This window comes from Erithacus rubecula (genome assembly GCF_903797595.1).
Source record: "Erithacus rubecula genome assembly, chromosome: 14".
In the NCBI taxonomy this organism is placed as follows: domain Eukaryota; kingdom Metazoa; phylum Chordata; class Aves; order Passeriformes; family Muscicapidae; genus Erithacus; species Erithacus rubecula.
Window position 1 is genome coordinate 4,353,753 of NC_136666.1, and position 27,982 is coordinate 4,381,734.

The window sequence follows — 27,982 nt, forward strand, 5'->3', positions numbered from 1 at the left end:
CTGCATTCCAGAAGAACTCCTGGCCTTAGCCATGCTTTCTGGCCAGGGCAGCCCATCTGGCAGGAACTGCCCTGTGTGCAGCAGCAGCTCCAGCTCTATGCCAGCTGCAGCTCCCAGCGTTTCTCCTTCCTCCTGTCTTGTTAGCACAGCTCCAAGCTCTCCTCAGCCTGACCACAGGCTGTGCAGCATTCCCTTCTCCAGAGCAAAGCCTTAATGTGCTGCTTCTGGTGGTGCTTCCTTGCTCACTTTAGGGCAAAATGACACTGAAACAGCAGATTTTTAAAAGGAGGTTTTATTGCCAAATTTCAAAGCTCTTTACAAGCAGGAGACAAAGTGCTGCTTTTCCAGGGGCTGCAGCAGCTGCTTTTCACATCGTCATCCACACTTGCTCACTTGCAAACTCACTTCCTTCCTGTCACAGACATGTAAACTGGTGGCACAGCCCAAAACACAGACTCACACTCCAGCACTTCAAGCCCAGAGGGTTTTCAAGCACAAAACCCCCCAGCCCTAGTGCAGACAAGAATAAGATGCAAGTTTAAATGCATGTTTAAAGGAAGATTTAAAAAAAGTGCATGGTGGCAGGATGTACACTGAATATGGGAGAATATAGAAGGCTGGATGTTTTAGGATGAAACTGCTAAACCTATTAGAAAAAATAGTTAAAATCAAGAGTCCCTAACATAGCATTTGCAGCAGTAAAGTTACTGGGTGATACAGATATTCCATTTAAGTTATACCTATTTACAAGACATAATACAAATCTAGTAAAATCTGTTAGTACAGCATATACAGTAATTAGCTGTAGGCTGTAAAATGATTTAATTTGCCCATTTCCTAACAGGTAGAGGATATTTATCTGTTAGGATTCCTACTGATGGCTATTCAGTAAAATGTCAGACATTTATTCATTAGAATATTGTGTATAATATAAAAATATACAGTAAATATAAGCACATCCTGTAGGTTTGGCTGTAACAGAGAGGGATATCTGGCTATTTTCACCAGCACATTGCCAGACAAATATCCACAGAACACACCACCATAAGAAAACACTGGGGAGAGCAAAAGTAAATGTGTATAAATTAGAAGACTGAGCTACCCCATAAGCTGTCATTCTCCTGGATTTCAGTGCCAGGCTTTGATTTGCCTGTCCTGAACTTCAGGATTGGCTTCAGCTTTGGGATATGAACCTGTGCCCAGAGTTTGCCCTGGTTTGTGCATACTCCTGTTAGTGTGAACTGGGTTTTCCCCCTTCTATCTATGGTTACAGAACTGCATCTTGCAAAAGCCTGCCTGCTCTCTGGAGCTGATGTCCCTCGACTTCCAGTGCACACCAGGTTCTGACAGCTCACATTCATACCACACAGTGTTCGGTAAACAAAAGTGCACATGCAGAAAAATACATTTAGATAGCAGATAGGCACTGAATATTGTCTGTGTTCTTAGCCCTTGTCCTAAGTGTATGATCCATAGCTCACACTGAACCCACAGCAGCAAATGGTACAGGTCCAGAGTTTGCTCCAAGCTGTGTGTCTCAGGAAGGCCTTAGGACATTGGAAACTCCTTGTCTGAAAGCAAAGCTTCTTGGCACCTGAGCCCTGAGTGTTTGACCATGCAGAACTCACCATGTGACAGAATAACAGGTGAACTCTCATACAATACCTATGATGTCTTGAGAGGGGGATTCACAACCAAAACCAAGGCTAGTTTAATCAAAAGAGGCAGAAGCACCAGTTATGGTCACTATCTGTCTTGCTGGCTCCAGGTTGTAGAAACCAGGGTATTTGGAAGCCCAAAGCTGAACTTTCTGTGCTCAGACCTGAAGTACCTGTGCCTAGCCTAAGAGGAGGCTCAGATGAAACTTTCCTGCTGCTGTGGGTGGTGTCTGCAGCCCCCTGCAGTCTTGTGGGACCTGGGAAATTAGGAGAAAAAGACATAAATGAGCTAAGAACAAAGTGCTGGCAAATGAGAGAAAGAAGTTTAGGTAGTGTGTCACTCCTTAAAACTAGAATGGGAAGATGGCCATTTCCTGTGTTTCCAGAGCCTGGCTTAAGCAAAGGAGTGACACCATTCTCCTCAAAGCAATTATAGGGATTAAGGGAGAGGACCCAGCTCAGGTATGGGGCTATACAGTAGCAGTGCAAAGACAGAATTTTGCCACTGCTGTAATCACTGAAGACCACAGGAACTGTGGTGGACAGAGGAGGCTGTGGGAATTGTGCTGGAGCCTTCTGCAATGTCTTCCTCAGACCCTTCCATAGCAATGCATTCTTATTTTCACATACTTAAGCCATTGGGACCAGCCCCAAAGCTTTGTGTGCAAAATACCCTTTCCTCCATATGTGTCAATTAGAGAGACCTGGGCCAAACCATGGCTCTCAGGCTGGCCAGGACACAGCAGGTGGAGACATGTTCAGTGGGAAGGGGATCTCACCCAGACCCACTGCCTGATGGGCATGCTGCTGTCAGTTACATCCCAACACTAAGGGAACACACATCCTCAAAGCTGCTTTGTGACAACTCTCCTAGGAAGCTCCTGGGGAATCTCCTGGACACAAGATCTGGCTATTTGTTCCTAAAAGCACTGAGGGGATTCAGAATTATCAGATAGGTACAGTCCTCAATAATAAACGTGATGTCCTGGTAGAAGACACTTTCACAGGCCAAGTGTAATCTCAATTTCCCTATTAATGAAAGAGGAGCAATCAGTATTTGCCTGGCAATGATGCTTTGAGACTCACACAGTGCTTAGCACACCTAAAGAACTGCAGAACCAGCCTCAAAGTGCTCCATCCAGCTGCTCCACATCAGGGACAGGAGCTTGGATACTTGGAGCATACTTGGAGTCAGGAATTGGCCAGTTTGGTTTGGCTCTGTGTGAGGTCATCTTTTAACTGTGGATGTGGTTTTATGAGTATCTTTGGAGAAGATTAAACCGTTTATCTTTACATTCCTAGATGTCACTGGGCCAGGTGGTCTGGGAAACCATGCCAGCAAGCAAACAAACACTGACTACATTTGTCCTTAAATGATTTAACTGGGAAAACCAGATAGGTGCCAGTGTAATCTGGTATTTGCTTGCCTGTAAATACAGAGAGACAGGGGCTTTTGCTAGAATAGCCATTCTGCTCCTTTAAAAAATCTGGCTTGGTCTGATTACCAGTAATTTTTAAGGCCTGATCCATTGAAAGGACTTTGGACAGAATCCTTAAAGAGCATTCACATTTTTGAAACTGTTCACTGTCCTGTAACCTTCTGCTGTGCTAAGAGGATTAGAAACAGACTGGTATGTACAACATGAAGAAAGAAAGATGCTATAACTGAAAGCTCAATTCTGTCCCACAAACATGGTGTGTGCACAGCAAAACACCATCTTGAAACACTGGCCTAGCAATGGTACAAATCATAAATGCAAATGTTTAGCTTTGATTTTGGGAAAGAAGTCTCTGCAGAGTGTATCAGGGAGCACTTCTCCTATAAAGAGTCACTAGATCCTTTTGCTTTTCTTTCTGTTTCTGTGTTCCTTCTTTTTTCAGTTCTCCAAGACCTTTAATTTCTTGTAAAACTTGTGAAGCTTGCCGAAGCTGTTCTACTGCCTCATTGAGCAACGTCTCTGCCACCACTGGGGGTCCATTCCCCTCCTGGGCCTGCTCCAACCCTTCACGTAAAACCTTCTGCAGAAGCTTTTCTGCCTTTTCCCTTTCATTAGCAACTTTCTCCTCCATTTTAGCTAAGCATTGATGGGAATCCTCAGGGAACCCTTGGTCTGGAAGTGCTCTCTGTTTATTTTTGGAATCAGAGAGCAAGTCTCCCAGAGAAGAACAGCGAAGTCTGAGACCTGAAGTGTTTTCTGTAGAATCTTTCTTCTCAATAGTTGCTTTTACACTTTCATGGTCTGTTTCTGTAGCTAAGGAAGTCTCTGTCTCTTCTGCTGAAGTTTGCTGTTCCTTCTCGGCTGCAGTCCTCCCATTTCCTTCTTCTGTTTCAGCTGTCAGGGATGTGAACTCTGCTACCTCGCTGGCTGTGATCCCATTCACTGGGGGCTTGGAGCTGCCAGACTCCTGCTTTTCCCAGCCCCCAGCTTCCAGGTCACCATGGCTGGAGTTCAGTGTGGCAAGCATTTTCTCTGACAAAACCTTAGGAGGAACAGGAGGCTTTGAAACATCTGCAGCAGCAATCTCAGCCAGGTTGTCTTTGCCATCATCTCCTGATGATTCCAAATCTTCTGTCTTTTTAGGCTCAATGGTAGGTTGGTCCCAAGCTACTTTCAGCTTGTCTGGCACACTCTTAGGAAGTGGAATTGGAGCTTTTGATATAACCCTGGTGCTGACCTCAACAAGGTTCTCCTTGTTCTCCTCATTTGGTGCTTGAGATTCTTCCATGTTCTCCTCTGGACTTACAGAGTCCACTTCCATGGCATTTACACTGTCCTTTGATGTGATGCCTTCCTTAAGCTTCTTATCTGGAGGCAGTGGAGGAGACAGAGGGTTTTTATGTTCCTGATCAGAAACATTGTTCTCTGCCTCCTGGTTTTCTTTTGTGCCAGTGGGTTTTGTAGGTGGCATAGGGGGTTTTGGAGTTTCTTTTTGAGGTGGTTCATTGTCACTTTCACTGATAGTGGAATCAAAGGTTGGTGGTCCATTGTCTACTATATCCAGATCTAGTCGCAGGATACCATCTGATGTACACTTGGCAGCCTGAAAAACAAGAGAGAAAGTTTTCAATATCTTTGATTCTGTGTTTCATCCTTTATCTTCAAGTTAAAGTGCAAAACCCTCACAACCAGCATGCCAAGCAAGGGGTTGCTGCTTCAAGCTAAGAGAGTTGGGACTATTCAGCCAGGAGAAGGCTTCAGGGAGACCTTAAAGCCCCGTCCAGGGCCTAAAGGGGGCTTCCTAGAGAGCTGGAGAGAGATTTTTCACAAGCCCATGGAGTGATAGGACAAGGAGGAATGGCCTTAGGCTGAAAGAGGACAGGTTTAGATTAGATATTCAGAAGAAATTCTTCACTATGAGGATGGTTAGGCCCTGGCACAGAGAGGGTGTAGATTCCCCATCCCTAGAGTGTTCAAGGCCAGGCTGGAGGGGCTCTGAGTAAGCTGGTCTAATGAAAGGTTCTTTGCCCTCAGGCATGATTTTTAAGGTCCCTTCCAACCCAAAGCAACCCTTGATTCTAAGAAAAGTGCAGAACTTATTTTACTACTTCCTTTAAAAAGAACACCTTAAAGCCTGTTCCACAATAACCCAATTTCTTGGTTTTCCACTATTGTTAAGCTCTGACTTTTTATTCTTTGTCCTGTGGTAGGGGGACCACCTACCCCCTTCATTTACAATGTCCCTCCCCAAAAGCTTACTTTTCTCCCGTTGAGCTTGACATAAACCAAACTGATCTTTAGATCACTTGGCCAGGGATTGTAATCCTGTTGCATTCTGCTTGCTTCTTCTAACCTGATGTCATCCTGGCCTGACCCAGGCCAAGCCCCATCTGGTTAAACTTCCTTCAGACCACAGGCTGTGAGCAAATCTCACTAGTTTTAGGTTTTCCTAAAAAGGATGGACTTAGCAAAGACATTGCATCGTGTAAGCTCAGTGCCCCACAGGGAGAACCACAGTGACAGTTTCTGTGTGAGGGAACCCAAAACCACACGAAGGCAGAGCTGCAGCCAGGGCTGGGCTCCTGCACTGCAGAAAGTTTTGTTAAAGCCTCTCTTTGCCTTTCCAGCCCATCAGAGAGACAGAGGCAAGCTGCATCCTGGGGACTTGGCCCTCACCCATCTTCACCTGGCTTACTTTTAACACTGAAAATCCATGTTCATGCCATTTCCTTCATGAATCTGCAGCCAGCAGCCATGATACACATCTTTCTGCAGGCTCTATCCCCTCATTCCTGCTGCTAAATTTGCCAGCCAGTTTCTCCTGATTTTGGCTGAGGGTGAGAAGTCTTAGATGTATTAACCTCTGAGATATCTCATGAAAACAGTGATCTGAGCAGAGAAGAGAGATGTTTTTAGTGCCTAGGGAAGAGAAATGTTTTTAGTGCCTAGGGAAGGGCTCCCCACCTTACTGAACTTGAATTAGGCAAGAGAACCCACACTTCATTGTTGCTGTGACTTTTGTCATGTTTTCTTCTGCGGTTTTCTGGAGGATGGGAATCTATGATTCATTCTCATGCATTTCTCTGGGAGAGACACTCTCCCTCCATTTCTATGCAAAGTAAAAAGTCTCAAGCTATCTCATTTTCTGCACAAGGGTCATCTGAGTGTTGTGCAGGCACATAAGTCAGAGTCTTGGAAGTCTGAAGAAAGAAGGTTTGATTTAAGAACCTTCCTTGCTTGCGATTAATGCTCTGCTAAAATATCAATCTGTCTGTAGAAACTTTTTCATAAATCACAGGAATCAAACATTAGTAAGAATCTCTCCCCTGGAAATGAAATACAGGTTTGTGGTTTTTTTCTTTTTTTTTTTTTTTTTTTTTTTTTTTAAGTGACAGACCCAGAAAATCAGTTAAAAGTACAGGTTAGTCTATAAAACTGCCTGGGAGAATAATTTATTCTGTTTCAGACCTAGGGAAGGGCTTGTAAGCTTGAAAGCTCATCTGCTTTCTCTGGTTAGCTTAATAAAAATACAGCTTTTCCTAATGGACCATGCAGTTCTTCTACCTTTAGACCACTGTTGCTACAAAATTATCACATCTTTGAAAATATATATAGGAGCTTCAGTCTTTTGTGATTAAAATGAAACTCTAATGGCTGTGACCAGATGGTGAAGCAGCTTATGAGTTCTGAAAAGGTATATATATGGTAACATGCTGCAGCAGAGAGAGATCTATGGGAACCTGGAGCTTCATTAGAGAGGTGCTGGCACAGTCTTTCCTGCAAGAAGTTGTTTCCCTTGTCAGCTTTCTCTGGGTGTCCATACCTGGGGTTTCCCCTGGGGTTTGGTACCTGAGTGAAAGGAGCAGCTCTCACAATCCCAGCTGGTGGGATGGCTCACTCCAACAGGATGCACTTACCTCCTTTAGGTGGCTCCTCGTGGGTGGCCGACGTCCATGGGACACCTTCACCCTGTCCCGAGTCACATGGTCCAAGGAAAGGCTCTCATCCACTTTCACCTTTACAGGGAAAGAGGAGGGAAACAAAAAAGGAAGAGGGTCATTAATTTCTCAAGATGTCTCTATAAAGTTGTCACTGTCACACATGAAATGTTGAAGCATTTGGAGAATATTTCAACACTAGTTTTTACCTCAGAGCTCAGTGACAGCCTGCCTGCAATGTATGTGATGGATATTTAAGGTCTCAGAGGTCTGCAATGCCTGAACTTCACCTAAGAGGCAGGGGTAAAAGGACACAAGGAGTTTTGTCCTCATTGCACCCTGTGCTTGGACCAGCTTCTGCATGTGGCAGAGCACAGCACTGAAACTGCTGTTTCCATCTTTGAGGTGAAAGCTCATTAATAACTGTGACCTGACTGTGAACTGTATCAGCAGCACTTTGTTACAGCCCTTCCTTTCCACAGCTCTAATGACTGCAAGATGCTGAGGAGAAGGTGTGAGCTGTGACCTGGATTAATTGCAGCTCCAGCTGAATTAACAAATTTATTCCTTGGAATCAGACAAGAAATCCACTGCCTCATACTCCTAAGGAGGGAGGTCCCAGTGCCCTGGCAGGTATTTCTCTGTGCTGCTCTATGACCATCCACCCACACTGTGATGGCCAAGGACTGGAGTCTGCTCCCCATGGAGGGGCAGCAGCAGTGACCAGGGACACTGAATCATCTGTGTGTCCTTGGCACCACAAGTTTGTACAAAAGGAAAGCTGGCAAGGGTTTTAAGGGGTTTAAAGAGAAAAATGGCTGGTACAGCATAGTGGTTTTTACAGCTCCTTCAGGGGAGAACAAATAATCCAAGCCAGCTGAGGGCTTGGCCCATTAGCCTGTGCCTGGCCTGTGTGGAAACACTTTAAATCTGAGGTTTGATCCTTGCTGGAATGAATGAGAATTAGAGGCTGGCTCCCTCTGTAAAGAGGATAACCCCACATTACAGGGCAGGGAGATGATCTGAGACCCCACCTTTCTGTGCTGCTGAAGGGTGTGCAGAGGTTCACTGCCCACTGTACCCATATGCTTTTGCCATCTGCTGAATGAGAGCAAAGCCCAACCTCTCAGAGTTTACACCTCTAGCATATCTACACCAGTTGGCCCTTTTCTCCAAACTTTTTCCTCATTGCTTTGGTTTCCTTTGCTAAATAGTTTTGCTGATTGCTTTGTACCCCCCTCAGCCTGCTCATTTTTTCTTGTGTCATTCCCATGGTGGTTTTGTTAATTTTGTTTCAGTTACTGAAAAGAACTGCAGAAGAGATGCTGCTCCTTAGGTTTAGCTCAGGGCTGATTTACAAAGTAAGAGAGAGCAGGGCAAGGTTTAACAGGCTCTAGGTTGTGCAATTTTTATCCTGTCCTCTGTGCAGCAGGATGGGAGGAGAATTTGAAAGTGCAGGTGTGCTGGGGCCAGAGGCAGGCAGGTTTGGCCAGGGCCATGGAGTAACTTTCCACCAGACTTCTCTCCAGACTGCAGACAGAATAGCTGGTGGACTGAGTCACCTCACACTTTCCCAGTCCTGAAGACGGGGCTATATCCTAACCAAGTACTTCCATTTCCAGGCTGCTTGGTGCTGAGGATTATGGCAGTGTGGGGAAGATGAGTCCCTCCAGGCTGCATCCCAGCTCTACACAACTCAGAGCTGCAGTTGCTTCTCTACACCAACCACTCCCATTGGGAGAGGGGGACTCCCAGAAATCCTCTGATCCCAAGCTCTGAAGGGAAGGAACCTACCCTACCTAGCACACCACCTTTCTCTTTCCTTGGACAATGGCTGGCATGCAGGAAGGATGGGGAGAACAGGGGTTCAGACAAGTTCTGCTTTTAGCTTAATGAGTGATGGATGAGAACACACAGAAACACAGGAGTTTGAAAACTATTTCTCTTACCTCATCAAATACTTTGTTTTTGCCTCTATTGATCCCTTCATTAAGAGCTTTTATCCAGGATTCCTTTTCTTCCGAAGTTGGAGCTTGAAATTTGATATCATGAACCTGCAAGAGCAGAGAGAGAATTTTTGCCTGAGCATTCCTTGTCAGGACCAGAGGTACCTCTGAATCACTTTAGTATCTATATAACATCCAGTCCTAGCCTGTGTTTAAACTACAGATTCCTTTGTGCTTTGGCATTGCTCCTACAAACAGGATTTTGTTATGCTGGACAGATTTTGTTGTAGTTTTATTTTGGTAACTCCTAAAGTAGTAAAAACTTAAGTTTCTTCCTTCTGCAAAACACTTGGAATAGCTCTTGGAGCATCAGTGAGTACAGCAAATGGTCACAATGCATAGAGTCAGACTGAAAGTCCAAGTCACACTGGCTGATTTAGATGGAGTAAAATACTTTATCTCTCACTTCCCCCAGAATACAAGGAAAGGAAAGGCTGCATGCAGTGGGCTCTGCCTGCTTCCCTATTCCTGTGGCTCTGCAGAACAGAACTGATATAGGAATGTGGGGCACTGACACTGGCTGCTCTAACCCTGACCCAGCTGGGCACAGACATGATGAGGCATAAGAGCAATGTAAGTGCAAAAATTCACCATATCTTTTTCTGTTTGAAAATGAAATCCAGCAGTGAACACTGCAGACAGGTACTCTCTGGGGTCTGAAGAGCTGCTCCAAGAAGAAGGGAAGAGTTGGCCATATAAGAGGGAACTGGCAAGAAGTATGGGTCACAAATAAGGAGGGAGGATGGGTAATTAATTGTATGGCCTGTCCTCCAGCCAGTCAGCTCTTCCCTTCCTCCAGGACAGCCCCATGGCTTTGCTTAGTGTTTCAAATCTCTTCTTGCCCACAGCAGGGACAATAAGCAGGGTGTTACTTTCTTCACTGCTGTTTTCTCTGAGCACCTCACCAGTATTATGTAGCTTTGTCCCAGGGTACACTTCAGGTGAAAGAAATATCATCTTCACTTTACAGGTGGCTCCATGGCATACCAGCTGGGATCCAAACAGCTCCATGTGGTGCCCTAATCCACATTCACAGGCACACAGGAATATTCCTGTGCTAAAGGACATTAGCAACATTGCAAAATGAAGCACTTTAGAATTAGACACTCCCAGTATTTCTGGGCTGCAGAGATGTCAGTCTGCTGTGTGTGTTCCTCCTAGCACTGTCTCTAACAACAGGGTGGCACTTCTTACTGAGTTATTCCATCATGTGTTTTATGCTCCTGGGTCAATATGTCTTATTGATTTCACTTTGCTCCAGCCCTGCCCTGAAAACAGAATTACTGATTCCCCTGACAGTCTTATTTCTTTCCTGCTTATCACTACAATATCTGGGGGCTTCACAAATTCCTTTTCAGTCCAACTGAAGTTATCCATCTCTTAGAGGTGGAGAAGTGAGCTACAGAGAGGCTTGTTCAAAACATGGCCTCGTGGGGGTTTTGTCTGTAACAGATTTTTTTGGGTATTTAACATCCATTGCCTTCAAGAGCAGTTTTAGCCTCAGCCTCTTTGTAAATGAGGCCCCACATTCCAAAATCACAGCAGTGTCTATATAAAACACGGACTATATTAAATGAGGGGGACAAAGCCAATGGTGACTGACAGTCCAGTGCTCTTAGCAGCTCCCTGTTCATGGCACAACAAAGCAGCAACTGTTCTGGGTCTCAGCAACATCTGAAGGGACCATCAGAAATTCTGCAGAACTAAAGCCTGATCTCCTTACACCCACTCTTGCTGTTAGAAACCAAGTGTTCTTCTTTCTGTATTTACTTCTCATGTCAATGCCATGGATTTACATCACAGCTGCCAAGTACCAGACATTCACAACCAGCATGGCAAGCAGGGAGTTAAGGAGTAATATGGGGAAAGATTCTTTATTTGATCAATTTGCATGTAAGGTGAGGGGACTGCATGCCTTCCTGAGAGCTCAGAGGGGAGGTTAGGGCCTGACCCACAGCCCTCTGGAAAAAGAGCCCTTTGTCTGGGATGCAGAAGGGCCACTAACCAGGGAATGTAAGGGAAGGCAAGGCTCCAAAACAGAGTGACAGCCAGATTTTGTTTTAGTCCAAGCTGGCCTGGTTTTGTCTGTGCTTAAAAACTTTTTTTGTTTGGAAACGATTTTGCCCCAAAGCTTTGTGATTATAAAAGCTTATGAGAAAGCTCTACTTGTGAGCAGCTGAGCTGCTGCACTGCCTGGCAAAGACCTGGCAGCCTGCAGGGTTTAGAAATCTCCGTACATGTTGTTCAGGGGAAGGATTCCTGCCTCACTCCAAGCTTCCTCTTCCAATGCCACTTTCTGTGCCTCATTCCAAATAAAGCCTCCCAGACTGTGACTAAGCAGTGGTGTCAGCAACTCTGTGGCACAGCAGAACTAACCTCAGGGGGGTGGTTCCTCGTTAATGAGAAGCTGAGATGTCCCTCTGGCATGCAAACCTTTGCCATCAAATGCAGATCCAGTGGATGGGTGAGAGAAAGGGACTCATGGTGACAGCAGAAAGGAGCTGGGTGAGGGAGGATGAGCAGCACAGAGGGACCCACGGGACAGTGTGGGCAGTGCCAGCCTCATGGTCCTGCAGCCCTGCTCCCTGTTTGCACACCTCCCTGGGGCTGTGACAGAGAGGAGCATGTTCTTCCCAGTACCCAGGTATCTTAGAAATTTTTTCTCTGCTTTTCATAATACACCCACAGACACCAAGGCAGAGTCAGGCTGCTGGGGCTCCAAGGCTCAGGCTGCTGCCAGCCACAGCCTCTTTATTGCCTTGCAGTCCCTGGTCTGTCTCCATCCATCTGTGGCTCCTGCCCTTGGCCAAGGCAATGGGGAGAGGAATCATCACCCAAACATGGATGGGAGCTCTCTGTAAAGCATGAAGCTGCAGAGGGAGAGGCAGGAAGAAGATGGTGTCAGTCCTGCCTCTCACTGGGACTCTTACACAGTAGTCTGAGACTCTCAGGCTCTCAACAAACAAGGAACAAATGAATTTCTCATCTGTATCTTTACTCATTTGAATATTTACAAATACCAGCAGATGCCTCTAAAAATGAATAATTCTTACAAAATATTAAGCAGGGTCTGCTCTCCAGCAGGAATTTAAGGCAGAGAGTCAGTGACACCAATATGAGAGGGCAGCGGGCAGGGTAACACATTTGCACTCCTTCTTGCTAAGCCAGCTGAGACTGAGTCATGCCATAAACAACAGGCTGGTGTGCCAGGAAAAGCTGTCATGGCCAAACCTAGTGACCATTGTAAGCCATGAATGCAGGCTATGCAATGCACTGACAGTTACTCAGAGCACAGCACAGGCAGTCAGCTCCTGCTGATTCACTGCTGAGATGTCAGGCAGCAGGAGCTCCCTCTCGGATCAGTGTCCATGACAGCAGGGCCCTGCCTCCCTCACTGCTCCCTGCCCTCCCTGAGACATCAGTCCTCTCCAGCACTGACAGTCTGAGGGCAATGCCAGCCTGCTTTCCAGGAAAGTGTTCCTGGGGTCAGCCTGTTGTACCTGTGCTAAGTGATTTAACAGACAAGTTCTGGAGGGCTGTGCAGCTGCAGTTTAAGACTGTTACCAACAATTCTTTGCTGAGCAATTCTGCAGATCTGCTGCAGAGGTTGGTGACACAAATCTGTGCTTGGTCCTTATCTGTTTCAGTGCAAAGCCTGGTGGGGCTGGGCTAAACTGGACTGTGAATTGCCTGAGAACTGCTGGGGAGGATGTGTTCCCTTCTGCTGACTTTTGATACAGGCTGGTCACCTCCACCAGAAGCTGGAGCAGAGCTGGCTCAGTAACATCTTAAACTGCTGTGAGAGCAGCAGAGTCTATCTCAGGTCATTTCTTGCTTTCTTCTACATTACTTTGTCAGATGATATCATGAAGAGGAAAGGAGAAGACAGGGGACTCCCTGCCTATGACAGGGAGGTTGGAACTAGATGATCTTAAAGGCCCCTTTTAACCCAAACCATTCCATGTTTCTATGAGATGATTGTCAGAGGATTCTGGTGTTTTTCTGTAGCTAAACCAAGAGCTACATCATCCCATGCAGCATCTCTGCCAGACTGGCAGACCCCAGGAGCACACTCCCCCCAAGCCTCACTGCATTCTACTGGAACTTCCAGGCTGGGCCCCTGGTGAAGGCAGTTCCAGGTACCTCAAAAATTGACAGAGAGCAAAATAAGCAATGGAAGTTTCCATCCCTGACCACAGGTACAAGGATTCCATGGGGAGCTGCAGGACTTGCTGGTGGACTCTATCATTACTACCATCTCCTTCCCAATATTAATCCTTTCCTGCAGCTGAAGCTTTTCAGATCCACTGAACACCAGACTTGTGTCAATCTTGGTCATTTTCAGAGCTGACACCAAGCATAATTTACAATTATTTTTTGCATTGTGAGTAGTACATTTTAAAGTCTCTGGGCCAAGGCTGCTGCCATTTCTTAGAAGACCAGCTCTCTGCATCCAAAAGTTTTCATTTAATTGCTGTGGATGGAATGAAGCATTTGAGATTTCTAAGCAGAGCGGGCTTTTGCACATTGCCAGCTTCCTTCACTGAAGAACTGAAGCTCAGGGGGCAGTGCAGGCGTGTGACATGCTCATATTGTCACAACTTAACAAAAATGTCATCCTTGTGAATAGGCCAAGCAGAATCTGAGGTACATTCATCAACGACCAGTGTTTAGCAGGACAACTTATTTATTCAGGTGCAACTTCAGCTGCAGAGTAGTTTTAACTGACTGATTAATCTCTGCTCAAAAAAATATCCCATCCAAGATTTAAACTGGGATTCCCCTACAACTAAACTGGGCTCTCTGTATTCAAGATTTGTGCACTGAAACAGAAAAGGCCTTTCCTAGCTTGTTCCTAAGTCCCTCAAACTGACTCCTCAGCATGATGCTTAGGAGAGAGGGTGAAAAAAAACCAAACCCTAGCAAGATGTGGCAGGGCTTGGCAAGCTGGCTCAGAGGGTGATTTTAAACTGTGGATGGCAGCAAGCCTCCCAAATGGAAAATGTTTAACTGATATTTATCGCCACAGCTGCAATTTCAAAACAGAAGAAGGACAGTTGTGTACGTTGGCCTCCTAATTGAAGCCTGTGCTAACATCTGCCAAAGTATGTTGTGTGTCAACACCCTCACCAGATCCCCAGCCAAAAGAAGGGTGGGAGGGGAGCCACAAACAGGGAACTTTTCATTTATAAAAGCCCTTCCTTTCACCAAAAGAGCCTTATAAAAAGTAGCCTCTATCTAGGTCTCCATTCAATCAGAGGCATGAAAAGCAGGGTAGCTGTAAACTTGCCAGCATGCCAAAAGGATGAAGTTACCCTTTTGGGCACAGTTTGGGCATATTTTTCTCATAGCAAGAAATGAAAGGTTTGGGAGCAGGTCTCACACCCTGTATTGATTCATGGAGCAGTGCAGAGACATATGCAGTTATTACACAATTCTCTCTCAGTAACATACTTGCAGATAATACCTGTTCCTAATGTGCTGCCCATCTCTGAGCACACAGGGTATTTATTGGCCTCCCTGAGAATAGGTATACACTTAGAATCACAAAATCCTGGAATCATCTGGGTTGGAAGAGACCTCAAAAAACATCTAGTTTCAGCCCTTCTGCCATGGGCAGGGATACTTTCCACTATCCCAGGTTGCTCCAAGCCCTGTCCAACCTGGCCTTGGACACTTGCAGGGATCCAGGGGCAGCCACAGCTTCTCTGGGCTCCCTGTGCCAGGGCCTCACCATCCTTGTAGGGAAGAATTCCTTCCTAAAGTGTTCTGGGCTCTAGCACTCTTACTGGAACTCACTAGGCACAGGGTTTTGGGGCAGGAAAGTCTTGTTTTGTTGTTTTGAATGAAGTTTAGCACAATGATGCTCTGAACTCTGCTGGGGTCTTATTATATGAATAAACACTGAGTGACTGGAGTGAAAGAACAAGCAACAGTGACAACAAGGACTAAACAATCTCCATTTATTTAAACAAAATGGAGATGGGGGAATGCAGCAAGTTGGTATTTTTGCCTGTTCATCTACTTATGGAAATGAATGTGTTTTGTCCCTCACAACTTCTCAGATTTGCATGGGGAGATTTAGTAAGAACTCTGAGGCCAAAAAAAACATAGTGAAATTGGAAGGCAAAGTGCAATACCCCAAAGCAACAATGAAGAAATCTAACCCATAAAGATGCTGAAATGGATAACATGCAAGTAGGAGCTAAGGAGAACATCCAAATTTGTGTAGTGATGATGAATATAGTTAGGAATTAAAGCAGAATGTACTTGCATACACCCAGTGCCCAGATGGATGTATAGTCTCTACAATGCCAGCCTGGATTTTAGCTTCTGGATCTAACCAGATGTTGTGCAGGAAGCTACAGATGTAGGGTTTCATGAATTCTGCAAAATAAACCTTTTCTACTAGGAACTGTTTGGCTGCATGTAACTTTGCACTGGAGTTTCTCAGATCAATGATTCTAACTCCAGGAACTGTCTCAGTACATGGACTGGAATTACTGATTTCACTGGAACTTGGGCAAAGCTGCAGCATCTACAGGTGCTCAGAGGACATGGAGGAACCATAGGGAATGATTATTCTCCAATTCTTAAGGAGTACTGGAAGAAAGAAAATGCTAAGGCAGGAAACAAAATCAAGAGAAAAAGGCGAGCCACAGGAAGACCCTTTCCTCATGACAAGACATGATGGTGGCTTTCCTTCTCACACACTGTAGACCCTTCAGAGCTACAGGTGATTTCTCCCATATGCCAAGGAGCTCAGTCAGCTTTTCATCTGCTCTGGGCTGGCTGGAACTCACTTTGGAGTTAGCAGACTCGAGGGTGATGAGAAAGGCAATCCTACCTTCTTACCCGGGGAGCGGATTAAAATGAAACGATTTTTCCTTTTTAGTAGTGCACGCAGCTCCTGGCACTTGTCATAACTCTCCAGTTCCACCGTTTCTATGCACTTCTGTTCATCCTGCAGAGAGGGAATGAAACATTATTATGAATAGGAGGCATTGAAATCAATCATAGACCATCAAATTCTGCATTTCTTCCCTTTGCAACTGTCTAAAAGCTCTTCTGCCTTAAAAATAACCTGCATGCAGCCAGAAAGCCCCATAAATCAGGCTGGCATCTCATTAAGAAAACACCCTAGTCTTTAAGCTACAGGCCCAGTGGTCCACAGTGGCTGAGCAAATAACAGGCTGGGGAGAGTAACACCAGCTTCTGCCACTGCTGTTGGCTGCATCCAGGGATCTGCAGCCAGAAACGACACTACCTCCATCCCACAATGAAAGGAGGAGATGTGATTCTGCTTTTTCACAGGGAAGATGATACAAGCATCATGATGGTCCAAACAGCCTCCTCAGGAAGCCCGAGTCAGAGGAGGGATAAGAGGAGAGCCCTGCCACCACACTGAGCTGGGGCAGGCTGGTCCTCACATCACGAAGGTCAGGAGGAGCCATATGTGATGGACACATGCAGCCACGCTCTGAGCTGTCAAAATGCTTAGGATGGGAAATACAGCCCAGTACAGCCAGTAAAACTGTCTGGGCCAGCATCTCAGCGGGGAATATTTATCTCTGGAGTATCTCCACTGATGACTGCGGGCCGCGATCTTGGCTCATTTCTCCCAGTAACATAACTAAAATTCCACACGTGGTGCGTGGCTCAGTTCAGCTGCAGAGCACCATCCCTAATAGGAATCACAGCGTAACGCTGGGGAGATAATATTCTTCATGTTTCAGTAGCCCAGCAGAGACCACAGCTCCCTTTTGCTAAGCACAAATGAGCACTGAGAATCTCCAAGCAGTTCTTGCCAGTGAAGAGCTACAGTCAGCATGGCTCATGAACCTGTCCATACCATCCTGAATTAAAATCTCTGGCCATAACCACCCCCAGCGCAGGCTCTGCTCCCAAGGCAGCTCCCTGTGCCCGTATGAGTTTGTATTTAGCAATTCCTGTAGCAGAGAAGGGGGTGTGGGATGAGGAAACATGTCGTAGCCAGGAAGCTGCTGCGTGGCTGGAGGCAGGGAATGGAGAGTTCAGAGGGAAGTGGGCTGCAGGGAATTTCCTCCCTTTACCACTTGACATTTAAGTCGCTGTGCAGAACTCAGCCTGGGTTTCAGTTTTTTTAACCCTCCTATCTGGGGATGGGGGCCTGGCAGAGCTGATGCCAGTACACAGAGCAAGTCCTGAGCCACCAAGTGGCGTCTGGATCTAATTTAGGTTTATTATTTTAATGACATTACTGTTTATTTCATTTAACACTGAGTAGGTGAATGTGAACTGGGAAAACGCATACTAGGAGGAGGAGATTAATCCTGCCCAAACCTAAAACCCGGCCGATAAAATCCTGCTGACGCTACCGGGCCCTTTGAAGGCTCCTGCTGCAATCCTGTATGGCAATGTCACTGCAAAAGGACACGATGGAAATAATAACCCCTCCGCGGCCAACAAATGACAGAGAAGGGTGAGGTCAGGAATACATGCCTCGGGGATGGGTGATCTCATCCTGGCCTTTGGAGGACGACCGCCCACGTTACAGCCCTGCTGCAGGGGCCAGCTCCCAGCTCCTTCCCTGAGCTCAGGATGCAGAGAGCTCGGCAGTGCCCTGAGCAGAGACCAGTCCCAAGCCCATCCTCCCTGCTCTCAAGAGCAGCTCTGTCCCCAGCAGAGCCCCTATCACCCTCCTAGTCCATGCCATCTGCCTCTTGGACAGGAACTCTTCCTCTGAGCCTGTGCAAGCCGTGCTCCACTTCCTGAGAGCTATAGAACACCAAGCTGGGGAACAAGGGGACTTGGCAGGATGGAAGGAAGTGGTTTTGCTGTGAGATTGCCTCTTGCCTTCCAGCTGCCTGCCTTCTCCCTGTGGAGGCTTTGGGGACTGTGACCTGGCCAGGGAACAAGGGCAGAGAGGATGGGGACATGCAAGATGCTGTCTCCCAGACACACCTTGACTGTTCAAGCTATGGCCTGAACTTCTCAAGTGAGTTATCTTCTTCAGGGAAAGCAGGGAAGAAAGCAGCCACAGAAATATAAAAAATCCAAGTATGAGGCAAAGGAAAAGTATCTGAGTTCAGGGAGCACCAGAATGGGGCTTTTGTCTATGTTTTACCCTTGGCAAGCAGCCATCCCCTCTCTGTGAGCCTACCTGGGTCACAAAGAGATCCTTTATGTCTGCTCTGCACCACTAAGATAAAGAACAAAAGACCCGACCCTGATGCAGGTCCCCAGATCCCTTCAGCCTCCTGGGACCTGGAGGACACTCAGCACCATACAAAGACAAAGCCACTTCCAAAGTCCTGCCCTGACACATGTTCTGGACAAGCTCAATCCTGGTACAGAACCTTTACATTCATGATTTAATGCAGAAAAACTATTGCATTAACTCTTGATGAAGCAGTTCCTGTGACAAACATATCTGTGTCTGTTGGCTTGGCCTGTAAGGAGAAGGTTACTGAACACCTGGACATATTAATGTGCGTGCTTAACCAAAGAATCACACTTGGCAAACAATTTCCTTAAAGAAAAGTTTATAAAAAGGTCAGGGGAAAAGACACCCTGAAATTTTTATTTATATGATTCCCAGCAAAAATATTCTCACTGGCACTCACTCAGGGGCTGAGACCCTCCATTCAGTGTAAAATGTCTAGACCTGAAATAATTTATTTCTCTATTTGAGGCTCTCAACATGTTTTAACAAATCAGTTTTGAGTATACCTTGCTATCACTTTACCAGGGGCAAAATGCAGATGTTAAGTGTCCAACCGTTGAACCCCAAGTGGATCCTCTGGTCCCTGGAATCTAGTAGGATTTTTCCCTATCAAATAATTTACTTGAAAAGAAACATGAAAACAACACGAAAATAACTCTAAGCACTAGCTGCACTGTCTAGGGGGTAAAAAAATCCAAACTCAAGACTGACGCCTTCTAATCCATGAAGTGATTATGTTGACCATGTCTAATCTAAATAGGATTGACTAGTCTTCAGATACTCTCTGCAGGGTTTTTATTCTCACAAGAATATGCAGAGACAAGAAAGCCCACTAGAAAAGAACCTGCTTGGTTCTGTGCAGACCTGCACAGCAGTTTTCTTGGGATCTGAGCATCCTGTATTTGCATCATTGCCTCCTTTCCTGACATTTGGGTATGGAAAAAAAACCACTGTGCTTAACTGCACTTCATTTAGGTGGGGGTACAGATGCAGGGTGCTGTAGATGGAGGCACAGCAGAACAAGAAATCCATCTCCTTTTAATTCCCCATTGGCTGAAAGAAACCTGAAGCCTGTGGGATGACTTTCACCCCATCTGCTCCAGGTAACACAATAGGCATTTGCCATTTGCCTTCAGGAGGTGGCTCTGCTTTAAACCAAACCCAAAGCCTGACTAGTACATGCAGCTTGGGGAACACTTTCCCAGGGCAGGTCTGGAACACATTCCTGGAGATGGCTACTGATGATGATACATGGTATTTGTGTGCTGCTCAGACTGTACTTTCCACAACACTGTTCAATGTTCTTGTCTGTATCTCGTGCTCACTGTCCTCTCTGCTCTTGTTTTACACCTAAACCTCAGCTATAAGTGCAGCCAGGCTCATGCAACTGCATCAACAAGGTGGCCTGCATGGGAAACAACTGCTCAAGGCAACATTAGCACCCTTCACCATTTGTGAAGGGCTGGACATGGGAGGGACTGAGAAAAGCACACTGGGTCCAAGGCACTACTCAGTTCCTGGAAATCTGATGGGCTCAGACCACTGAAATGCCCAACCTCCAAACTTGCCTGCCCATATGGAGGCTGACCCCCCCGTTTAACCATCTAAGTCAAATTTAGTATCATATGGAGAGATGCCTTTTATTCCTGCTGCCAGAGGTTTTATCTCCTTCCTTTTTCAGCAAGCACTGAACAATCCCATTTGTAAATGTTTCAGCCTGAGGATGGTCTGGAATGCTGTGTTCTTCTCCAGGGTCACACAGAGCAGATATGTGAAGATGGTCCAGTGGGAAAAATGGCACCTTGAACTCCACAAATGCAAACCACCATAGCACACTGCACCACAGACTCTGCTTAGCCATCAACCTTCCCATCTCCAAAACTTAGTTCCCCATTTGTAAGATAGAGACAGCCACACTGCCTGACTCACATTAAAGGAAGATAAATGCAGTAATAAACACAAACTGCCTCAATTCTGTTGCAACAAGACCCCTCCTGAGTGCAGAAAATTGCCATTTCCTCTGGTTTCCCCGTAGTAAGTCTGCACAATCACATGCTATCCTATTGTGCTACCAGATAATTTTGCAGCAATTTCCTCTCCTTAGACATTTGACTTCACTGTAAGCCAGTTTAATAGCCTATAGATATTAACATGATCCCTTATTTACAATAATGGGACCTTGCAGCTACTGTAGCTTACAGATGCAATTTATTACAGGATGTTACCACAATCCGCAGGCTACCAGAAAACATTATGCTGGTTGTTACAAATGCCATTTTCCTTGTTGAGATAATAAAATAACCCTTTAAATGATTGGGATTTTTCCTTCTTCTGAATGTCTGTGAAAATTAATCTTACTTTAAAAGCCTCCTTTTCCCTTGTGGTAATGAGAGCTTCCATGTATCTTGTTTTTAAAGGCATGCCCTTTAAAAAAAAAACCTACGTCATGTTTACAGATTTTGAATCTTCGAGTTTCTGAAGCTTCAGCTGGAGTCAACAGGTATCCAGAGCACTGGGAGATGATCTACAGAGAGTCAACAGTTTGCAGGACAAGGCTGCATCCCTCTGGGTAAGTGAACTCCCCTTGCTTTTTCTGCCTTCTGAACTGCTCATCACCTGACATTGACTTCTCCTGTCATTATTCTTGCATTCTTCATGACATTTCACAGCTAAGAACAAATGGCACCAGAAAGCTTTGGGATTTGAGAAGAGCAGGAGTGCTCAGCACAAGGGAAGAGGTAGTACCCTTTAACCTAAATTGTTTATAACAAATCTTCTTTTTTAGGCAAGAGTATGTTTTTAAAAAAGAGAACTGAACTCACTGTCAGTCCTGTTGTTCCTGAAACCACCGCAGCAATGCAGCTGCTGAAACATTTCCCCATTCTTCTTCCCTTGACACACTGCACATGAAGCTTTACATGATTTTGCTTTTATATCATCCTGATGCCCACACATGACCCAGATCCTCTTGGACCAGACACCTCACAGGCATGTGAGACCACAGCCCCCACCCTGCTGCACACACAAGCCACTGTAATTTTTAACTTCTGGGGCAAACTCTGCTCTTGCAGAAGCTGCTTGCAGCCCAGAAAGAGAGCTTGACTCAGGACAAAGCCACCTCTGCATCCTGGCAGGACCAGCCCTGCACTTCTCATTCTTCTCGCCTGAAAATGCAGGACAGACTTGGCTTGGTTCTTATTCCTCATTTGTCTGGAAACAGCTCTAAGTGCGGCCATGAACTTAAGGCATGCAGTTTATCTAGGAAAGTCCAGGACAAGGCTCCCAGGGGCCTTTTGCTCAGAACTGGCTCAAGTAAAGGGAAAAGATGAGCCAAAATCCAGACTGTCCGTGCTTAAGGAGGACAGCAAGCACTCACAATCTCATTCTGTATCCTTCAGCAGCTAAAAGAAACCTTGAAGAGTCTGGCTGGCAACAATCTGAGCTGCTTGAGGGGTGCCAAACAGCTGCAGGGTTGCCTGCCATCCCCTCAAGTGGCAGGTGGGAAGTCAGCCTGCTACAATCACTTTTATCCTTCAAAAGCCAAAACCTCATTGCACATATCCTGCTTCCGCCCAAAGCTTTACTCCCTTCACCTTCTCACAGGATGTCCTGCCCCCCATTTTTTTATTTTGGCAACGACTCTGTCAAAATATTGGCTAAAATATTTATAATATATAACATATTTAAAATGCAGCTGTCGTCTCTTTTACAGAGTTTATCCTTCCTGGAGGTATCTGGAGAAGCCCTTTTGAAGGGAATGGGCTGGAGGGAAGAGTAAAAAAGCACAGGGACATGCATGTGTCCCCAGGGGCCTGCTCCTGCCCCTCATTCAAGGCCATCAGCTGTGACCATACCTCATCCTCGTAGACCACGAGCTGTGTTTTCCGTAGCTGGATGTAACGATCCTTCCACAGTCCCAGGAGCCCCCCGCTGCTTTTTTTAATCCAGCCATATTTCTCTGCAGTTGGAGCACACTTTGGTTTCTCTGAGACCCCTTCCTTTGTATCCTGCAAGGACAGAAGGCATAAGGAGTTACCATCATTAGAAAGCCACCCTAGAGAAGATTTTGGCACCCACCAGGTGTGTGGTCCCTTCCCACCACATCACAGTGGATGATTTGCACCTTCCAGAGGAAAACTCAACCAGGTCCCAGAGGACTGGGAAGTGGGCACAGATCCCAACCATCCCTGGAGACACTGCTGGGATGGCAACAAGTCCACCTTGCTCCTCTGCTCCCTCCCCCAGAGGCTCTGCTTCCCTCTCTGCAGATGTACTCCTTGCTCACTTGTGTACCAAGTGCACCTCGAAGTGCTCCCCTCCTCTTTCCAGCTTTTTGATGAACCCCAGTATGATGGATTCTGCTGGCATCAGTAGCAACACTCATATTTTAGTCCAAGGCCACTTCTGCAAGCTTCTCTTCTAGGCATCTATGCTTGGTCACCATCCCCAAACCAACTCCTGTGGGCAAATCCATGACATGAGGGACAGGACTTCACCACATCCACACTCAGATGTTCCCAGCAGGTTAAAGATTAAAAGCTTTCCTCCTCTTCAGTGCACTGGAAGAGCCTTTGTAAAGGCAAGATCTCTGCACCTCTTCCTTGGAGCACCCTGCTGCTCCCCACACCCCATGGACCCCTCAGTAAGCCTCTTTCCCTGAAGCAAGGCAAGGGGAATCCCTTGCTGAGCCAAATCCCCTTACACAATCACCTCACCAACCTTGTGATTTGTTAGGAGAGGCCAAGTCCAAATCCTCCTACCTCCTCCCAGGGACCCCACTTTCCCCCAGACCTGGTTTTCTCCATGTCCCCACATGTAACAGCAGCAATCCTGCTGCAGAGAGCAGGCATACAAAAAGAGGATGTGTGACAAGACAGTCCCAAACATCCCAAAATGGCCCTCACTGCACAAACTGGACTGGCTGGAGCTCAGACATCTTGTTTCATAACATGAGAAAATCCCAAGTGCATGGAACAGAGTCAGAGCTGGACACTCCCATTGCCAGGACAGAGCAAGTGTGTATGGACGAGCTTCAAAAATTTGGAGGAGAGCCTTGTTAATGAATCTGTTTTCATGCACCAAACTCCCACTGAACACACCCTTGGACAGCAGCTTTCAGCAGGGTAAGCTCTTATTCCAAAGAGAGAGCTTGCAGCTATAAAAAGAAGAAAAACAGCTTAAACACCCCATGCACCCACATTTATTCTGACCCCCACTACGACCTCAAAGGGGCTGGGAAAAAGAAACTCAAATAAACTGTGTTTCACCTAAAAAAAATTGGGCTGAAACCTGTAACAACCTTGATGCCTTTTGTAGAAGTTATTTCAGTTGTACTGAGCTGCATCTGAAACGGCCACAATACAGGATGACTGAGCATCAAAAAGTTTTCCGGGAAATGGAGGGACTACATAGGGTGGTTTTTTTTTAAACTTGACTTTTTAGGTTGCCAGGAAGTTGTATTCAGTTTAGATCTGCGACTTCAGCAAACATCAATTCCTGCACAAATACAGACCTGCTGGTTTCCTGATCGAGAACCCTTTTGATGCCATTTTTAGATGATTGGGCATGGACTTTAACCTCCCTCGTAGCACTTGTGCATAGATGTAGCTGCATGAAGAGCTTATTCAAGTGAGTCCAGACCAACAACTGCTAAAATGTTTTTACTCTTTAAGGTTTTTTTTTTTGCTTGGCAGGTGAATTTTTGCTGGGTTTTTTTTTTCCCCACCTGGCAGAAAGGCTGAAGTCACATGGTAAATATGTCTATCCACGCTCTGCTCTGCAGAGCTAAAACTACTCTGGTTTTAAAATAAAAGTACTCCCTGTGAAGACACAGCACCTAACATCTACCTCTGAAAAACAACCTCCTTCAGAAGAGCTGGGGCTCCTGTTGGCATCTCTGCACAAGGCAGAGCAAGGGCAGAGCTGGTTTGGGGTCTGGCTCTCCAGACTGCACCTCTTTTTCTTGGCATTGAAGGGTTGCCTTGGAGCTCCCCAGATCACTCAGGAGCCCTGGCTGGAACCCCTGCCTGAAAGGAGCCATGCATGGAGGAACCCTCCATACCAGGCAGGACTTCCTGCTGTGCCAGCACCTGGGAGCACCCACACAGAGGATCCATGACTCCAACCCCACCTGAGCAGCCCAGGAGATGGAAGGTAAGGGAAGGTGCAATCAGATGGAGAGTGCTGGTGTCAGCAAATGACAACAGCCACAAGTGGAGGGCTCTGCCCCTTGCACTGCACAGGAGTCACCTGAGCCTGAGCTGCCTCCTCCAGTCCCTGCTACAACACAGATGTGAGGGGTGAGATCCAGCACTCACAGGGATGCTGAGCTGCTGGGCTTTGGGTCAGCAGCTTCCCCCTCACATGTACCCAGAACATCCCATGAGGGGGGACAGGTGCTATAATCCCTCACCTGCATCTTAAAAACTAGATGATTCAACTGGGAACTGTTCCTGCAAAAGCAAGAAGAGTCTCAGAGATGGTGCCTGACATTTTTGCAGATTATTTTTATGCCAGCCCTGCCCCAAATTGGGAAGAGGAAGTTGGCCAGAAAAGGGCACTGGCAGCAAGGCATTGTGTCCATCCTGTGTTTCTGTAATTCCACAATTAAAATGGGAGCATGACACAAAGACATGAGCTGCTGTTGTTAACTCAGCTATATATGAGCATTTTACAAGAAATATTAAGATATTCTTCCTGGGATGTTTTTGGGCTGGATTCATTCCTGTGGTAATTCCATGAGAAGAAGCCCCCTGACATCAGCCAAGTGAGCCAGTGTAAATGAAGGAAGAACCAAGTTATCCTGATGCTGCCTCATGCCAAAGGCATCACTCTCAAAACCAATCCATAGGAGACATTTTTGCATTTTATATCATGGTGGCATTAAAAGTGAAACACGAGTTCCACTACTTCAGCTTGGTTTAGCCTCACATTTTGCAGCTCAGCAGAGAACCCAAATCAGACAGGATGACTTTTTATTTAACAACTAGGCAGTTTTTTCTCCCCTCCCCTGCCCTGTATTTTATGGGCCCACAAACCCACACAGTCTTCATGTCTTCCAACAAAACAAACCCCCAAGAGTTGAATCACAGTGTTGCTTTTAAAGTTACACAGAGCACAGAAGTGCCTTAGCCAGTTACATCAACTTCATTTCAATCAAGCATCTCACTTTACCACACACTCCCTTCTATCAAGGTGCTGATGAACAACTCCCAGGAGATAACCTGCATCTCCACACATCCACTCTCTTTCTCCCTTTCCACGTTATCTCCCAAACCTAGCATTTCCACTTCTCCCCAGCCTGCTGGAGCAGAATAGTTCATTTCAATGGAAACGAACTGCTCCAATCCACGTGGAACTTGGGGAGCTGCCTCTGGCACCCCTTCTGCAAGCAATCCCAGGAGGATTCATGTATCACTGAAGAAGAGAAGCCCGTGGGATGGTCAGCCAATGCTGGGGAAGGTGTGAAGCCCCTTTGGCTGGCGGCTGCCAGCTGGAAGCAGTTTCTCTGCTGTGGATTAATTTCATGGATGCCAGCAGATAATAACAACTCTCAGTCACTACCAACTTGGGCTGCTTTGCCGTCTCCCTGCTGTTTTAAAAGAGCTTTCATTCTTGCCACAGAATGTTGGGAGCTGAAATAAGGGGGTGTGAGGAGGGAGAGACAAGCCACAGCTACAGGGATAGCATGTACCAGACAGCCTGAAGTCCTCCGGCAGTCTGTCCTACCGGGAGCTTTCTTTGTGCATGAGCAGCAAAACCTCATCCAAGAAGAGGAAGCAGGAATAATTGCGTGGCCAGACGAGGAGAGAAAGCGACCTGTTTAACTTGCTAACAAATTTGTGGCATCTTTATCAATCCTCACAGGGATGGATTATTGGGGTGTCTGATCCCATGGACATGAAAACCGTGCACAGAAGCAGCACCACTGTCCTTCTCCGAATTAAACCCGTCCCAAACAGAAAGGAGGAGCGGAACAGAAGTGGGGAAGGCTGGAGGTGCGTAGACATGTCCAAGCTGGCGATCTGACCCAGGCCCAGCTCCAGCAGGGCAGGACAACACCCCAGCGGAGTCACTCGGGGCGGCCCGAGTGGAACCAGCTCGGCTCTGCCGGAGCCCGGCAGCCCCTCGGGGCCGGGTCCAGCATCCCGAGGGCTGCGGGGATGCACTGCCCGGGCTCTGCCCGAGCCGCTGCGGGGGCTGCTGGGGATGGGGATCCCCCCGCCCGGCGGTCTCCTTCGCTGTCTCCGGCAGCGGGGCCGGGATGTCCCAGCGCCGGCGAACACCCGCAAACACCCCGAAGTGCGGTCGCCGTGCCCCGGCAGGCGCTTCTCCCGCCCGGCCCGGGGTCCCCCCTCCTATCCCGGGGTCAGCCCCGCTGCCCGTCCCGCTCCCGGCCGGACTCACTTGCTCCATGGCTGCTCGCCGCCCGCTCAGGGGCTCGGCCGCCGCCCCGCTGCCCCGCTGGGCTCCGGGCGGACGGGCATGCCGGGCGGGCCGGGGGTGCCGGCCGGGCCCCGCCGCTCTCCCTCCGCAACAACTTCTCGGGCAGCCGGAGCGGCGGCAGCAGCAGCAGCACCGCCGGGTTTCCGGCGGCTCCGGCGCTGCCAGCGAGGAGGAGGCGGGGATGCCCCCGCCGCCGGCCCCGGCCCCGCCGCCGCCTGGCCCGGCCCCCCGCCTGGCCCGGCCCCGGCCCCGGCTCCAACCCCGCCGGCCTGGGGCTGGGAGCCCCCGGGACCGCCGGGACTGAGCCCGGGGAGGGGCGTGAACCGGGTCCCTGCCGTCAGACGGCGGCTGCGGGTGGGACATGGACCCACCATAACAAGGGATGGCAGGATAGCCGGAGAGGGACATGGAGTTTGGGGTGGGAGAGATCCCCGGGGTCAGATAGGGTCATCAGGCATCAGGCAGAACCCTCTGGTGGGACAATGCCTGTGAAATCGGAGGATCCCTGTTGGAGGATCCCTGAAATCAGAAGACCCCCAGCGTCTGTCAGGGTCCCCAGGTATAGGCAGGGTTTCCAGGTCAGAAATAGCTCTTGGGGTCAGGCAGGGTCCCCAGGGACCAGGCTAGAACCCCTGGTAGAAAAGTCCCTGAAATCATCAGGCCCTGAAGGTCAGGGGGCTCCCTGGTGTCTCACACGATCCCCTGCGATCAGAGAGGGTCCCAAGAGATCAGGCCAGAGCCCTGCAGTGCCTGAAATGAGAGTCCTCAGGGTCAGGCAGGGTCCCGGGGTGAGGCAGGTCCGGGGTGGCACAGTGTCCCTGGGGCTGGGCTCAGCTCAGGCCCCGGGAGCAGCAGGACAGGGTGCAGGGTGTACAGAGGCAAGGGATGCTCCATGGAGCCAGCATGGAGCAATGGCCAGGCTCAGGTCCCTGTAGCCACGTGGCTCCCTCAGCCACAGCAGTGGCTCTTGGCTGTGGGGTGGTCTCTGGACAGTGGATTTTGGCAAAGAGGTGATGGTACTCATTCACCCAAGGAAAACAGCTGGGGAATGGTCTTTGGTAGCAGAACTGGTTAACACTAGTCATGCTCAGAGCTATTGTTCTCCACTGGTATTCAGCTTTGCAGACTTCTGCAGCTATTTCAGGCCTGCTGGAGGGCTCATGTATCCAACAGCCTGCCTGGTTTTTCTTCTAATTATTTCAGTCAGTCTAAAAAAAGACATTACCTCCCTCTGCAAACCTTGCCTCCATTGTTCTCAGCACAGAAAATAAGAAGGAAAGGAGAATAAAAG

General features: G+C 47.5%; 1 protein-coding gene across 1 annotated transcript; it reads right to left on the reverse strand.

Moving 5' to 3' along the window:
• Positions 1-276: 276 nt before the first annotated feature.
• PLEKHO2 (pleckstrin homology domain containing O2) lies at positions 277-26,881 on the reverse strand. The gene is made up of 6 exons (XM_079317524.1): positions 26,653-26,881; positions 22,101-22,253; positions 15,889-16,005; positions 8,985-9,089; positions 7,015-7,113; positions 277-4,700 (listed from the first exon to the last, which is right to left on the reverse strand). Exons 1-6 carry the CDS (start codon positions 26,659-26,661, stop codon positions 3,462-3,464), a joined length of 1,722 nt encoding a protein of 573 aa, XP_079173650.1. The 5' UTR covers positions 26,662-26,881; the 3' UTR covers positions 277-3,461.
• Positions 26,882-27,982: the final 1,101 nt, after the last annotated feature.

Bases quoted from the DNA above. Each gene is read 5' to 3' on its own strand.
- PLEKHO2 (XM_079317524.1), bottom strand. The intron at 16,006-22,100 runs GTATGGTCACAG...CCCTCTCTGCAG, and splicing joins TCGTGGTCTACGAGGATGAG to GATGAACAGAAGTGCATAGA. The intron at 9,090-15,888 runs GTAGGATTGCCT...CTGCTCTTGCAG, and splicing joins TCCGCTCCCCGGGTAAGAAG to GTTCATGATATCAAATTTCA.